This window comes from Lissotriton vulgaris, chromosome 9, assembly GCF_964263255.1.
Source record: "Lissotriton vulgaris chromosome 9, aLisVul1.2, whole genome shotgun sequence".
Classification (NCBI taxonomy): Eukaryota; Metazoa; Chordata; class Amphibia; order Caudata; family Salamandridae; genus Lissotriton; species Lissotriton vulgaris.
This window is the reverse complement of record NC_141697.1, coordinates 526,374,666-526,390,341: the sequence shown is the minus strand read 5'-3', so window position 1 is coordinate 526,390,341 and position 15,676 is coordinate 526,374,666. Positions and strand designations below refer to the sequence as shown.

At 43.2% G+C, this 15,676-nt stretch overlaps 1 protein-coding gene across 3 annotated transcripts in view; it reads left to right on the top strand.

Annotated features, from left to right (window-relative positions):
• Positions 1-15,676, top strand: part of LOC147690365 (cytochrome P450 2F2-like) — a 533,126-nt gene that overhangs the window by 496,861 nt on the left and 20,589 nt on the right. For all 3 annotated transcript variants that reach the window (XM_086938001.1, XM_086938002.1, XM_086938003.1), the window contains one exon: positions 13,731-13,918. In XM_086938001.1, coding sequence (XP_086794127.1) covers positions 13,731-13,918 — 188 coding nt within the window. The remainder of the gene's footprint in view (positions 1-13,730; positions 13,919-15,676) is intronic.

The following is a 15,676-nucleotide window of genomic DNA, read 5'->3' as shown; positions in this document are numbered from 1 at the left end:
GCCACCCACAGAACCAGGCTGTGAAAGTGTGTCTCAGGTCTGCCGTTGCAGAGCCTGTGTGCAGTCTGGTACTGCCATGTTGACTGGGCACATGCACCCACTTGCCAGTCCCTAAACGTTCCCTTTTCTTCATCTCAAACACCCCTGTGGTAGGCCCAAGGGCAGGGTGCATTCTAAGAATATGGTAGGACGAGCCCTGAAGTGTGTGGCATGTCCTCATAGTGAATTACAGCCATTTTTGTGTTTCACTATTGCAAGGCTACCTATTCCCCATAGGCCAGAATGGGCAGTTAGATTATTACATTTTATAATCTTAACTGACTCAGGGAAAATGGTAGAAATTCGAGTTTAGTATGCCTGAACTCAGAATGATAAAATACATATTTTAGTGAAGTTGGTTTTAACATTCTATATTTGAAAATACCACTTTTAGAAAGTAGGTATTTTCTTGTCTAACTATCTAAGCCTGCCTTTGCTAGGTTGTGTATTCCTTGTCTGGAGTTTGGGTGACAGGGCTGGGAGATTCCAGGAGACAGGGCGAGTCATCTCAGTAGTGAATAAAGAGATCTGCATCTAGATGGGAGGGAGGAGTTGCAACTGGGACCTGAATAGGGCTGTGCCTTCCCTCCACAATGCTGGCTCCACCTCCTGTGATGTGCCTGATGTCTCTGCCCTGCACTTTGAAAGGAGAGAAGGAATCATGTCAACAGAGTGCTTCAGGTCTGTGCCTTTCCTCCACAATACTGGCTCCACCTCCTGTGGTGTGTCTGATGTTTCTGCCTTGCACTGTGAAAGGAAAAGAGTCATGTAAACAGAGTGCTCCAGAACTGGTTTGGACTAGGCAAAGGCCCCTCTGCACTCAGAGGACAAAGGATTTTGGGATATAAGTATTGGACCCTGATCCCAAGAATTTAGATCACTTTTGGACAACAAGAAAAAACCTTTGCTGAGGAGAGGAACCTGAAGAAACTGAGGAGAGACTATCCTTAAGCTGAAGTGCTGCTTGAGAGATTGGCCTGCAGTGGTTGCCTGACTGCCAAAGAAAGGAGAAAGGACTTTGTGTGCAATTTTATTCAACTTGTGAAGGATCTCCAAAGGCTTGAGAAAAGAGCTTGCCTCCTGCTGAAGTCTCAGGGACAACAGACTTCAACCACCAGCTCCCCAAGAGTCCTTTGGAAGTGCCTGCAGCTGTTTTAGGCCTTCTGAGGGACGGTGTGTCGCAAGGAGCTGGAAGCGTGACTGACGAAGAAGCATGTCGCAGCCGCTGCCATTGCATCACAGAGATGTTGCCAATGTAGCTGTCGCTTTGCACCGCATCACAAGAAACGTCTCGCAACATCGAAGAAGCGTTTCGCCATGGCTGCCGCTGCATCACTGAGCAAGGGTGTCGCCGCTGTAGCTGTCGCATTGCGCAGCAGAAGTGCTTCGCATCCACAGAGAAGCGTGCTGCCGCCGCAGCCGCTGTCGTCGCATCACTGAACAAGGGTGTCGCCGCTGCAGCTGTCACATCGAGCGGAAGCGTCTCGCTTCGTCGGAGAAGAGGGTCGCCGCCAAAGCTGCTGTCGTCGCATCACGAAAAAAGAGTGTCGCCGCTGCAGCTGTCGCATCGAGTCGAGACATCTCGCAACATCCGCGGAGCATACTGCATCAGGAAGAAGACGCCATCTTTGTTTTTTTGCACCGGATCTTCAACGCATCACTGTCTTTGCGTATAAGGAACTACTACATCACCATCCCTGCAACACTTTCGTTGTAGAAGCGTTATGCATCTTAAGGTACATTGACTCAAAGTGTCGCATTTTAAGATCTAAAGAGAACTAAGCTAATCATACCATTTTAAGTACTGTATTGTGGATTTTTGCCGTTTATGGTCTTGTGTTAAATCTATATAAAAGATACTTATTTTTAATATACAACTTGTGTGGTGTCCATCTGTAGTGTTGTCGCTCGATTACTGTGTGTGTTCACAAATGCTTTACACACTGCCTCTGAGATAAGCCTGTCTGCTCGTGCCAAGCTACCAAGGGGGTGAGCAGGGGCTATTTTAGGAGTGTACCCCCTTACCCTGACTAGAGGCAAGGGTCCCTATTTGTCAAAACTACCTACCTGTGCCAACTAGCGAACCCCAAATCTAACATCCAGGAATTTAGAAAGATCTGCGGGTTCATAAAACATCTGTCAGTGACCCTTAAAAATGATCAGGAATGTTTATGGCCCAGAAAAAGTAAATCGGATTCCCATGTCAGAAAGGCTCCTACGTAGATTTAGAAAGCCCTTGCTACGAATGACGTTATCTCTGGCAAAGTCGAGTAAAGTAGAGATTTTGTGACCTTCCCATTGAACAGTTTTTATCTTCCTCATTTGTGTTAAGATCTGTTCAGTATGTTGATGTCTCAAAGGTTTAAAAATCGGAGGCCTTGAAGAAGACATATTTCTGGGTTTGAAAGTTGGAACTCTATGAGATCGTTCTATCTCCAATTCCTGTTTGAAAGAAAGATGCAGGGCATTTAGAATCCAAGTAAGTAAGAAGTCAATTACGGAAGGAGCGGAATTCTCACTTCCCTCTGGTAGTCCAAAAATATGAAGATTATTTCTGCAGTTACGATCTCTTGTTCTATTAGATCTCTCCTAAGTGATGTAATGGAGCGCTCCAATTTTTGGATGTGTTTTGCTTGTTTATTTGTATAATCTTCTACACAACTTATTCTTGTCTCAGAAGTAGAAACACATAAAGAAAGATCTTTCAGATATTTACGAATTGCTGCTACCTCCATGTAAGGAAGAGACACGACCAGAGCTCGATCCTTACCTGGTGCCGTTTTCCCTCGAGCTGGCACAGAGCAAGGGCCTGAAAATAAAAGGGGAAGTGACTAAAGGGTTAAACCTTTCACCTTCCCAGTGCAGGTTGATGGTGAGTCTGCCTCGCTAGGGAGCCAATCAGCAGAGACAGGTGGCCTTGAAGAGGAGGATCTAGCCGAGGAAGGGGCGTAGTCCAGGAACCACGAACAGAAGCCGGAAGTTGGAGAGGACATAGAGGAACAGTATGAAGATGGGGACGAGACACCGAATGTTGTGGAAGATTCCACACACTGATTCCTAGTCCAGGAAGAACAGGAGGATCGAGAAGGAGACATTGTGGTGAGCTGGTCTGAAGAGTGGTGAACCCCTCAGGAGAGCCGATACAGCCCTGCCGCAACTCAAGAGAGTTGTGGCTATGGCAGTGAGTTATTGGACATGGGGGCAGGGTGGGGATGGTAGCTGACTCCTTCGCTCCTTCACTACGTTGCATGAACCCGACTAGACATGCCTAACGTATCGCTATAGCAAGGGCTAACGTTTTTTGTTTGTTTGTTTTAATATTTATTTATTCATTTGTTCCTTCAACTTTATAGTTCACACAAAGCCCGATCTAAATGCACAAATAACACCTAGACTTGAGAAATTGTGTCCCCTGGCTCAAGAAAGAAAGGGAGGAGAAGTAAAGGGGAAGCAGGGTGCATGTGCATACGTTGTCTTATCTATTTTTCCACAACCTTTCTTCACCTTAATAAAGCCCTATGGTCTATGGGCACACATTCTCGGTTAGGTGGCGGTCTTTCTTATAAAAAGGAATCATAAAGTAAACCTTGATACTAACTGCTTTCTCTCCTGTTTTCATCCGAGCATCCTGGGGTGTGTCCGTCTTCAGCACTGGAACCTGTAAAGGAAGGAGATGAGAAGAGACGTTAAGTGAACAGTAAATGAACAACCAAGCCAAGTAATACCAGAACACCAAAACGGGACAGAAGTACCTAAGAAACCATCAATAACCCCTGAGAACATAGGAAGAAAAAAAAGATAAAGACAAGAAACGAAAGAAAGAAGGACTGTAGATCAATTGGGAATTTTCTTTGTATAACGCAACAAACAGTCAAAATTTAGCCCATAATCCGGCCTCTTAGATTTTGTTTCCTACCATCCCTCCGACACTCCACCTGAGGTAAACCTGTATTGGTTTTAGTACTTTACGCTATATCATGAACGGTATTGAGCTTGAGAAAGATAGCTTCCAGAGTTGAGGTAGAGTCAGGAATACTTTTAGCCGGTGAATCCAGGGTAGGTGTGGAAAGTTTGGAACGTTTCAGATTCCCTTAAGCGTCTCTGTCTTTAGTAGTGACACCTTTGCCTTCCGCCATTAGAAGTATTTGTAGTGAGATTTAATCTATGCTGAGAAGAACAGATAGGGCAAAACAGGTGAGCACCAAGCCACAGGGGTCAGGGCGGATAAGAAAACAGCACTGCTGCAGCACTGAGCTACGACTCAGTATTCAGATTAGAGCTTATTAGCAAATGTAATACACAAAGTGATATTCAGACAGCAACTGCCGTAAATAATCCTTAAAAATGAAATGAAAATGTACACCTCGTGTTTAGAGATGTAGCTTGAGTAGGTGTGGATTAATGTGCTTATTTCATACATAGAGAATCATTTAGAATTAGAGGTGGCCCACTTTAACATTTTTAGAAGCAGACAAATTTCTCCTGTGTTGTAACTGGTTGTAACAACCATTTCATGGACACAAAAGGAAGGCACTATATGGTTAAAGTACCCCAATGTAATAAACAGGAAGCAATGAAACAAGATTCAATCAAAAATTTGCAGCATTTCCATTAAGGAACTCAGCACAAGATGAAATTCCAGTCAGCTGCCGCCATTTTGAAGCTTCCACTTATGAGGAAGAAACAGGGTTCCACAAGAGTTGATAACTAAAAGCTCAGCAATTCACCAAATTGGTAAAATGGACACAGTACTTTAGGCAAAGCAAACCGGAGAAGCCTAGGAGGTTGAATAATAAGCCCTAGCCCTCGCACATGGTGACAGTCTGGAAGCTGCAATGACGGCCGCCATTTCAAGAAATAGCGCAACAGAGCTCTCTCCCATGGCGCAGCTTCAAAGAGAGCAGCACGAGCAAAATAAATTACTCCTCAGCATTCCCGGGCTGTCGCTACTCTCTACGGTGTCCAAGGTTAACAATAAAATCACCCGCAACACATCCTATCTGAGCGTCTGCACCGGCAATATCGGAGAGCTCTGAAAGAGGCAGCCATCCTCGCTGTGCGTCAAGCCACTCCCCCGGTAATTCAGTTTTATAGCAACCGGAAGTTAAATTAACTGCATGTAAGAGATAAGGACAAATACATGTCATAGAAATGGTAAATAACACAATGTATGGGGGCTCAACATATCTCCGGAAAATTGTACATTTATATTTTTAAAAATATATAATTTGTAAGATAACACAAATACATTGCCAAAACATGTTGTCCTTTATGAGTAACCTAGGCATCTTTCAAGCTGAGTATGCATGATGATTTGAGTTTTAATAGCAGACTAAACATTCAAGTACACTTTGATGTGCTTGCAACAACAACAAAGTTTCTGTCTCATACAGCACGGAAATCAAGTATAGCAAAGTAAACCTTATTTTAAAAAACTAGCTGAGATATTCAGTTTTTCAAAATTAATTGCTAATATACTTTTTCTTATATTTGGCCTGTTTCCTTGCCTTCATACGTCCATTAGAAGAGACCAGAACAGTAGTTATTCTGTCACTCATCCTTGTATTAATAAATGCCAGCAGCCCATTCCTCATCTTGCAAAAATATCCTATACATCTAGTGGTTTTTGTGGAATGGTCCTAGACCCCTGGCTGTGTCTGTAACCCAGAACGGACCTAGAACCCCTGGCTGTGCCCGTATGGTCCACTGGAGGGCAGAATGCAGGCGGCCCCATTGCCTGACACCACGTGGCGCTGTGCCTGTGGCGTGACCGGACCTCTGAACAGGCCCAGAACGCCTGGCTGTGTCCGTGAAGGCCCACTGAAGGGCAGAAGCAACTAAATGATGGCACTCACTGGCACTTGTCAACACCAGTACTTATTATGGCAGTTTAGCAAAATGGTGGCGCTGTTTATCAACAACCGTTTATTAATTCAGTATAGATTGAAAATGAGCAATACCTCCCACACAAGCAATTCATATAGCTTTGGGGCCTTGAATAGTTTGAATTGTCACACTTATTGTGATGGTTTGTAGTTGTGAAGATAGTATCATTGGCAGCTCTGGCAGGGGCAATGGGTGGTGCAGGCTGCAGTAGACTACTGACGAGGGCCCAGGCACGTTTTTTTTTCTTTACAAATTAAGCACTGGAGAAGAGCAGGAGATGGTGCGTTCATAATAACACAGTGAATGTCTCTAACATTGTTGACTGTGCTCTCAGCTGCTGGTGTCTGTTGGTGTGTGCTTGTGTGTTTGTATATCAGAGTATTGGTCTGATTGTGTGTATGTAAATGAGTGTGCCTTCTGATGTGTGTTTTTGTAAATATTAATGTTTTGTATGTGCAAGTGAAATTTTTGCTTTTGTGTGTCTTTGTCATTGTGTGATAGAGATGGATGCGCATCTCTAATCGTGTGACTGTGTTCAGTTGCGAATGATGCACGTGTCAAGAGTGTGTGTGTGTGACTGCGTGTCTGAAAGTTTGTGTGTTTGTTACAATAAATCAGCAACTAAAAGTGAGTTTCAGCACTAATGACTACTGTGAAGAATCCTTATTTTCTGGCAACTCCCCTAAACAATCAGAAAGGTCTGAAGATACTCTATCTATCTAAATAGCGTTCTGTAAATACATTTAAAACTACCCTAAGGAACCTCCATGATGTGAATCTACCAGAGCCTTTGTGAATGAACTTGGCAAAGAATCCAATAATCCTCAATTCAATACGGTGGTGCACAATAAAGAGGAGCTTGGTCACATTTAGAACCTTTGCAAAACGTAACTGTTTCATTCTCTCTAAATATTTGTGAGATTCACACATGACCACAATTTACTATTGAGGACATCCCTGCAGTAGCTGCACAAGAGTTCCTTCCTCGACAGCAGTGGCTTCTCGAAGTGTGAAGCCACCCTTTGTGGTTTTGTCATGAACTGTGATGTCTAAGAGCACCTTCTTCTATGGACCAACTACAAATGCCTCTTCCTTCTCTTTCCCAAAGGTGAAGTTTGCTAGTGGGAAGCCATATGGCCGAACAGAGGAAATATTGTCTTTTGGCACATATCCTTACAGTCTGAACTATGGAATGAAATCTAATCTCTTGATGGAAAGCAATCCTCAGACAAGAATGTAGCTACAGACCCCCATTGGGGGCGCACCCCACAGTTTGAAGACCTCTGCCTAGTATCTCTTGGCACTTAAGTAAGATCTTTGTTACGTACTCAGAAGGACGAAAGACTTTGTGAACATTCCATGATTCAGTCAAGTGTCATGCATATTTGCTCATGTCAAGAAAGATTTGACAAATCTCCTAGGATTAAAGTTTACAGGCTATTTCGCTAAAGCAGTGTTTTTATCCCCAAAGAGTGTGGCTATAAACGCCAACTGGTTGTCGAGCCCGTGTCTCTACGGATTCCACTCATATTGTGAACTTCATGGGGGTGTTTGCAGGAGAGCTATATTGCGCTTCCTGGATTCTTCATTTTGCAGCATGCTTGATTTCTTTTTCCAAATGAGGTCCTGAGTGACCTTAGGCTTTTTTGGGCTTCAGACTCTGCGCGCTACAATTTCTAATTGACTACAATGCCACAAGGATTGGATGTCCATTGTTAGAAATGATTCTCTTGAGCAGTTTTGTAGATAGTAGGGTGTCTTGCTTTGAGCCTAGCAATACACATGTATTGTGCTCCTATTTTGTTTGTCTTAACACATTTATTATACTCTGTAAGAACGTGTGTGGGACACGTTTGTGTATCTGTGTGCATGTAACAAGAGTGTCTAACAAAATTCTCTGAACTCACCTGTATCCTGTCTTGTAGAAGTTCAGTTTTCATGGCCAGCATTTCCCTGGCATACACATCCAGGTAATGATTGTCACTGAAAGCTTTTTCTAATTCTTCTAGCAGCCCCATCCCCTGACACGCCACAGTATATTACTCACTGCCTGGCCCGCAGGAGAATGGCAGCATGAGGCTCCTCCTTTCCACCTTCTACATGAATAGGTACTGCATCACTGACATGTGCAGTACGGTCCTGCATGATGAGTAGACAGTGTCAATGTGTCGTTGCGCCACACACCCACACATGGCAGGTGACACAGTAGTGTGTCGCTACACAGAGTTTGGAAAGCTTTGCCCTACAGTTTTTAAGTCAATTCTTAGACATTGTAAGTGCAGTAATGCCATTAAGAGTATATGGTGGAATGATCTTGTCATTGCAAACTCCACAGCACCATAACAGCATCACTGAATCAGAATCAGAAAATGCTTTATTCGATTTTAGCAGATTAATAAAATCATAACAGCAACAGTTAGAAAAAACAAGTTCATACAAAAATACATTTAAAAACATTCCGTACAAAAAGAGAAAAGAAAAGCTAAAATTACATCATGATACTTCCCTTATTGCTTTTTTCCTTTAAGATAACTAGCAGGTCATAGTTTTATACTTCTCCAGAATGCTCTTTAAATGACCCCTGGGTCAAGAGCCTGCTGCTCTCTTGGGTATGAAACAAACCCCTCCAGGATGGGCAGGGTCCATAAAGGGGGAGCTTCAAAGGCTTGTCATCTTTGTGAGCTACCCCAGCCTTTGCTGCTTCCATCAACTAACTCCCACCAGGATAAATCCATTAAAACACAGTAATTTCAATGCACTACCTTTACAACGTGCCTGTTACAACGCAGCTGCCTTTACATCGCATGCCATTACAACCCATGTCACTACAAAGCATGCCATTACAACACATGTCACTACAACGCATGCCATTACAATGAAGACCATAACAATGAATGCCATTACAACGTGTTATAAGGTAAGTAATGGGGATGGGTTTTGAGGTACATGGGAATAGTCATTTTTACCCCTACTCAATCTAACACTTACCCTACTATTGCACTCGCCTGGAGTCTAATAGAATTTTTTACCGCAACACCATACAACACTTACCCTACTGTTGTCCTAAAAGTTTATGCATTGTAATAGTATGCTTTGTAATCATATGCGTTGTAAATGTAGTTTATAAAAATGCGTTGTGATGGCATGCATTGTAAAATCATGCGTTGTAATGGATGCTGCGATGTAAAAACCACGTTGTAAAAGCATGCGTTGTAAATGTTTGTGTTGTAACATCATACATTCGCTCCCATCAATTCTGACCCCCACTTTCGGCAGAAGAATCAGTGGGAAAGCCAAGTGAGGAAGGGAGGTGGGCCCACCTTTGCCAACCCCGCCCCTCAGGTGGGGGAGGCGGGGTGAAGCACAACTCTCAGTCCCTGTCATCTTGCAGATGGGGGACCCAGCCAACCAGAGTGAGGCATGTGCCCCCCTCCCACTGCAGGGTGGCATAATAGGGGGTGTACCCACCCCAAGGAAGGGACCCATTGTTCCAAACCTTTACCAACCTGTAACCCCCCTAAATCCAGTATTTAGGGGCAATCCTGAACCTTGCCTCCTCAGACAAGAATCGACAAGAAGAAGGGAAGAAGAAGAACCAAAGAAACCTTGCTGAACTAATAGGCCCCAGCCCTACAGGCTTCTCCCCACCTCGAACCTGCTTCAGTGAAATGCCAGTGTGTTCTGCAGCCAGCCAACTCAAGAACCAGGAGGACATGCCCTGCCTTCCAAACCAACAACTTTTTCTCATGTGAGCTCCGGATTTTCTCACCAACAGACTCTGGCCCCAGCCATAACCGTGGGTCTGCACCCGATGCCTACAGTTCGAGTTTGATTGCCCAACACCACACAGAGGTCTCACTGCTGATCCTGACCTGGTTTGAATGGAACATTCAAAAACTGTCCATGTACTAAAAGTGAATTATTTACCTTTTGTCTAGGAGATGTCTCAGTGTGATAGCTACGCATATCACACTGATTAGCAAAAGTAATATGAAATGTAATTTAAAATGTAACGTACCTGGTAATATAGAAAGTAACTGAAAAGTAATTTTGAAACAGTGATTTATCTGTAATTCATTCAAGTACATTTGAACCTGCATTCAATTGTAAAACATTGCATAAGATTTTTTAAAGCATTTATTTAACTTACCTGCATCAAACTTGCCTTGGTTGAAAGAAATAATATACAATAATATTTTTGATATAAACAAATTGGTCAGAGTTTAGTCTTTGAATGTGTAACATCATTTGCCGCCTGAATGTGTACAACAAATCCTTAGCACTACCCTCTGATAAAGCCGTACTGCTCGCCCACACTACTGAAAATAGAGAGTAAGGTGGTATCTACTTTTATCTCTGCCTACCTTTGAGGTTTCACTGAACTCTGTTCACACTATACCTCATTTTGGTATAGCATACACAGAGCCAGCTTCCTACAGCCAGCCACTGCCCCGGCCAGCGCTTAACTTTAATTAAGTGAAAAAACTGTTTCTAGAGTAGGGCAATGGCTTAGTCCTGGTGACGGGTTGGGTGTGGTCCATATGATCCCGATCAGCTCAGAAAGGGCAGCTGGGGGAGTTTCAGTGACTTCATTGAATGAAATGAGCAGAGGTGTGGCCTGCCCATCATAGTTTAGTCTAAGGAAATGCCTAGGAAAGGGACATTTGTTGATACTAAGACACATGATAGTCAGCCTGGTTCCATCCCAGTGGGAATGTGAGCTGGTCCTAGAACAATCTGGTGTAGCTTAGGTGGAGTAGACTGCTCAATTCTCTAAACACTCCCCTGACTGGCACACCAGTTTCCTCCGATGGCAGACCTTATGCACCATCATGGACTTTCCTTAAAATAGTGAATTCTGGGACAGTTTGCAGTCAGGCAAGCAAGGTGTACTGTATAAGTGGGAAGAGTGCCCTTTTGAGATTTCTCAATGCTGGCAAGGGAGTGTTCAGGGGTCACATCAATGCACTGGCTACTGAATTGTAGGAAAATGGATGTTACAACCAGCTCCTCAGAACCGGTTCTGGACATGTGGAAAACAGAAAAAAGACTGAACCTGCTTCTTGAGATTTATGAGGAGACCCAAAGGAGTGGACCCGTTCCCACATGTACCCAGGACAAAAAAGCGAACAAGGGTCAGTTGGCTGACCTCCTGTGTGGATGCAGGGGGACAACAAGCTGCCAGAGGCCTTTTTTCTGAAGTGCCCACCTGACCAGTTGCAAATGGACTTAGATTGAACACTGCTGATGACCTGTGCTGAGTAGGTTTTGACTAGGCCTGGGCAGAGTTTGTGAAGTTTTACTCCATGTAACTCTGCAAAGTGCCAGAAAAACTCTGCTGTGGAGTTCTGCCAGTGATGGAGTCTGTTAAGTTGTGCTGTTTGCACTGATTTTTAGTACCGGGAGTTTGTCCTATGATGTAAAATCAGCGCAACAGAAATACACGTTGCACCAGAGAGTGCTTCTGCTTACTGCCGCCCATGAAGACATTTATTGGAGCGGCAGCTCCCTCAATGTGAATGGAAGATTGTTTTAACGCGAGCAGTCGCCACTTGTTGCGCCACCCAGGATGAGAAATCTCATCTGAAGGAGGTATAGCACGGAATTTTTTTCTTGCAAGTGCTCGCCAACTTGCCATTGCTGAGCCACTTGGAAGAAAAAACTATGCTCCACATCACTTTGTGGACATTTTTGGAACTCGGCTGTCAGAGCAGAGAGGGTAAAACTCTGTGAACTCCGCCGGCGAGCGAAATACTTCACCCATCCCTAGTTTTGACCCCTAAGTGTTGTACCTAAGATCCTGGGACCCTTGGACGTATCCAGCTAGACTTCTCCAACTATCTCTGAAAAGTTGGGATTTTGAAACATTTTGGACTTTCAGACCTCTTGAGGGCTAGGACCAACAACCCAGTTCCATCCAATGAAGGCACAATCTCAGTTGGGAAAGATTCCAACTTGGTCAACTAGACCCTTGCGGCAAGCCTATCTGACTTCGGTGTGACCTAGTCACGCTGGAGGATTCTAACTTCCAAAAAAGAGACTATGTCTAAACAAGGAAATCCTGAACTAGCTAAGATGTGAAAATTATCCTGCAGCAAGAGGACTTCTGTGGGTGCAAAATATTATATATTCCCCACCAGAGCTTTTCCTATCAAAATTAATGACTTTAGTGGAACCTCGTCCAACAGCTCTCTGGCTTTGAGAATATTTCTTTTCAAACAGTCAGCAACCTTGCCCCATTGGAGGATTTTGACATACATTATTTATTATACATTACATGATTTCAGAGAATAAATCAGGAGGTAAAATCTTTCACCGGGCCGAGCCTGCTTAGTGTATCTGGCAAGTGCTCCATTGTGGTCTGCCTGGCATCTTTGCCTAGATCCTGGTTACACGCTAACACTACAGTCCATCTCTATTAGACTTCTGCAGCAAGGCAAATATGTTTTCTGTTCATGAAACTGGCAACCAACTTTTGATTCAGGCTTCATTATGCACCTCTGTTAGAGATGTGGCAGTAAGTCTTCTAACTTGTCATTACATTTTGAATTAGGCCATTATTCACATGAATCTAACCACTGCACATTTTTTAAAATACCTATCTAATCTATTGAATGAAAACTGTTGCTTCTTCCTCTATTTTCATTCACTTAATCATCTAGCAAGTGCTGTGTCTGTAGGCAGGTTCAATACCAGTTATACCATGTTTGTAGTTTGATAATTTTGCATCCCATTTCCAGTACTTTTCATTTTTTACTTCATTTTTTTAGGTTCTTTAGCCTTTCCCTTGTTCATATACACTTAGAATTTCACCCCTCTTGTCCTCTTTACCCTCACCTGTATTATTCTGCTTTTGTATCATTTTTCCTCTTTTTTTTTCCTTTTGGAGGAACCCCTTTGACCATGTTTTCCTTTCGCCTAACACTTGTTCCTTTTTTCTTTTCACCCTATTTCACTTTGCCACATTTATATGTTTTTGTTATTTTGGTATTATTTCTCTATTTCTTTTTTTTTTCTTATTGAGAGAATCCCATTCTCCCTTTTCCTCCTCTTCTTTTCCAAAGCTATCCTTATCCTTTCCTGCCTTATTTTTCCCTTTTTACAAATGTTTATTGCGTTGCCTTATTGACTCCTTAGTTTTTGTTTTTGGAAGTACACCTTTCAACCTTCAAAGTAAAAAACTAGGATGTAAAAGATGTGAGTTATTACCTATGGATCTGCTGCTTGGCGACCAGTAATCTTCCTAACATAGAGTGTTTTATATAGCAGCCGGTGATTTGAAGCTCATAGGATATAAACTAGTCTTATCTTCCAGCAACAACTATTGAGACTGAATTAGAGGTGTGTGGTGATTAAAAGTCCTTCAATTTTTGTAGAACGTGCTTAATGTGAAGGAGAATCCACTGTGGAAATCCCTGTGCTTTATATTTTCAGTTTATTGTTGCTATGTCTCTAAGAATAAATTCCGCCATTCTTGACAAAAAAGATCAGTAGCATACCATCTTAAAATGTAGATATGTCAAGATTGGACATAAAAAAAGAGGGAAACTAGAGCTAAAAAGTGTAAATAAACTGTTTCCTTTAAAATATATAGTTGTGCAACTATGGATCGTTGAATTGAGACAACTACACATCGTGCAAGACCAACTGAGGTCCGGGGTGAGGAGGGCAAAGCTAATCCCGATCTAAATGAGATAAATGTATATATAATAAATCGATATAGAAATTATTCATATGCTCAGTGGTGAAGTTCTGTAAATGTGTGCCATGGTGTTATTGCAGACATGTGTGTTATTTCTTTACAGAAAAGGTGCAATTGGAGATAGATCACGTGATTGGCAGACAACACATGCCATCAGTCGAGCACAGGAAGCAGATGCCATACACACAGGCTTTTATCCATGAGGTTCAGAGAATAGCCGACGTAATTCCACTGTCCCTGACACATTCACTGACGAAAGACACTGAACTTGGAGGCTACACGTTCAAGAAGGTATGCCTTTGGACTAATGGAGTTGTGCAAATGATATTGCTGTCAATGATACTCTGTCTATCCAACACTTTTTTCATAAGTCCCAATTTTTATAATGTGTGTAATTTAAAGCCAAGAAAAAAAGTAAGCAGGTAGTACCTACGGAAAACGAAGATTTTGCAAGTCTTCAAAAGAGAACATCATGTTATATTTAAAATATTTCAGGCTTTCTGTATCTACCTTCAGTTGTTTGCCTTAAATACATGCTGAGGGATAATTATAGAAGGGACCCCAAATTAAATTGACCTCAGATTTTCCACTAATAATTTCCAGGCATGGAGCAATATAGGGGAACCTATCTGAGCTTTTCTACTAACAAGAACCTTGTGATAACCATTACCGATTTGACTGTTGGGCGTGTTTTAATGCATGCATGCTGTAATTTATATAGAAAATGCTAGTTTTTATTTAATAATATTTAAGAAAATTTTCATAAAATGTACATCTTGCAAAATTACAAGGCACTTTTCAAAATGAATATATAACAAGCAGTGCTTCTGACAGATTTCCATTAATTCTCACATATGGCAAAACATATTTATGGTAGAGTAGGTATAAGACAGTTCCAAATCAGCCACTCAAGGCTGAATGTACTATTCCCATTCACAAACATGGGAAGTAGAATTTGCATACAGACTGGTTTGCAAGTGGGAATGCAACGTGACCGATGTACTAGTTGGTTGCATCACAAATTGTACATTCAAAATACTTGTTTAATAAATACTAATGTGGTAGGTTGCAATCTGAGACCTCCTGTGATTACCTGCAAATGCAGAGGTTTATGTCTGCAACGGACAGCGGATCTCTGTCCCTACATTTACATTCCTGAATAGAAAGCATTTTGTTTCAAGCAGTATGTGTATATTAAGGGTAATAGTGCTGCTAAAAAAAATTAAAAAATACTTTTCCAGTTTGGGAAGACATTTCATTACCCCCAGGTCCCTTATATCCTCATCCCATTTATTGACAATGTGGAGTTAACTATCTTCCAGACAGAAAAAAATACCAGAGGAATTCTGGGACCCTAATACTGCCCCTCCCACCGTGAGTACATAAGCAGTACTTACTCAGCATCCCGCCTGTTCTTTTTTTCTGTCTGTCGACAGATGGATTTGCATGTGCTGGTGCTGCTCCTGCTGGGCAGGGGGTGTGGTTCTTCTCTCCTCCCCCGCCAGGCTGCCTGGCTGTGCGGGTGGGGGGGGTTTCCTGGTCTGCCTCCTGGCCTGCCGAGCTTGCTGGGAGGTGGGCCTGTTTGTGGCCTGCTCTGCCCCTTGCCGCTCGGCCCTTTGCGGCTGGTGCATGGCCTCCGGGTTGCTTCCAGGTCACGTGCGCGTCTTCCTTTGGCCTGGCTGGGTGGGAGACGCACTGTGCTTTCTGGTTTCCTGGTGTTCCCGGCTCTGATGGGACCCCCGGCTTGGATCCTTTGGGCAGGCTGTTGGGAGGGGGCCGTGTTCTTGGTGGTGTCTCAGCCCCCGCTCCGGGTGAGTACACTCCATGTTATGTGGATTTCGTGCCTGCCTTCCTGCCCATTCCTTTGTTTGGTTGCGGAGGCATGGCGCTGGGAGGTGGTAGGAGGAATGGTGCCATGTGTTGCATTTGAGTGACTCTAACTGGCTGTTTGACACGCAGTGTGTGCTCGGCGCTGTGTTGCGCCCTTGGAGCTTGGTGGGCTTGGTTCTGGACTCAGCATCCCCGCTTGACTTACTGCATCCTTCTGCC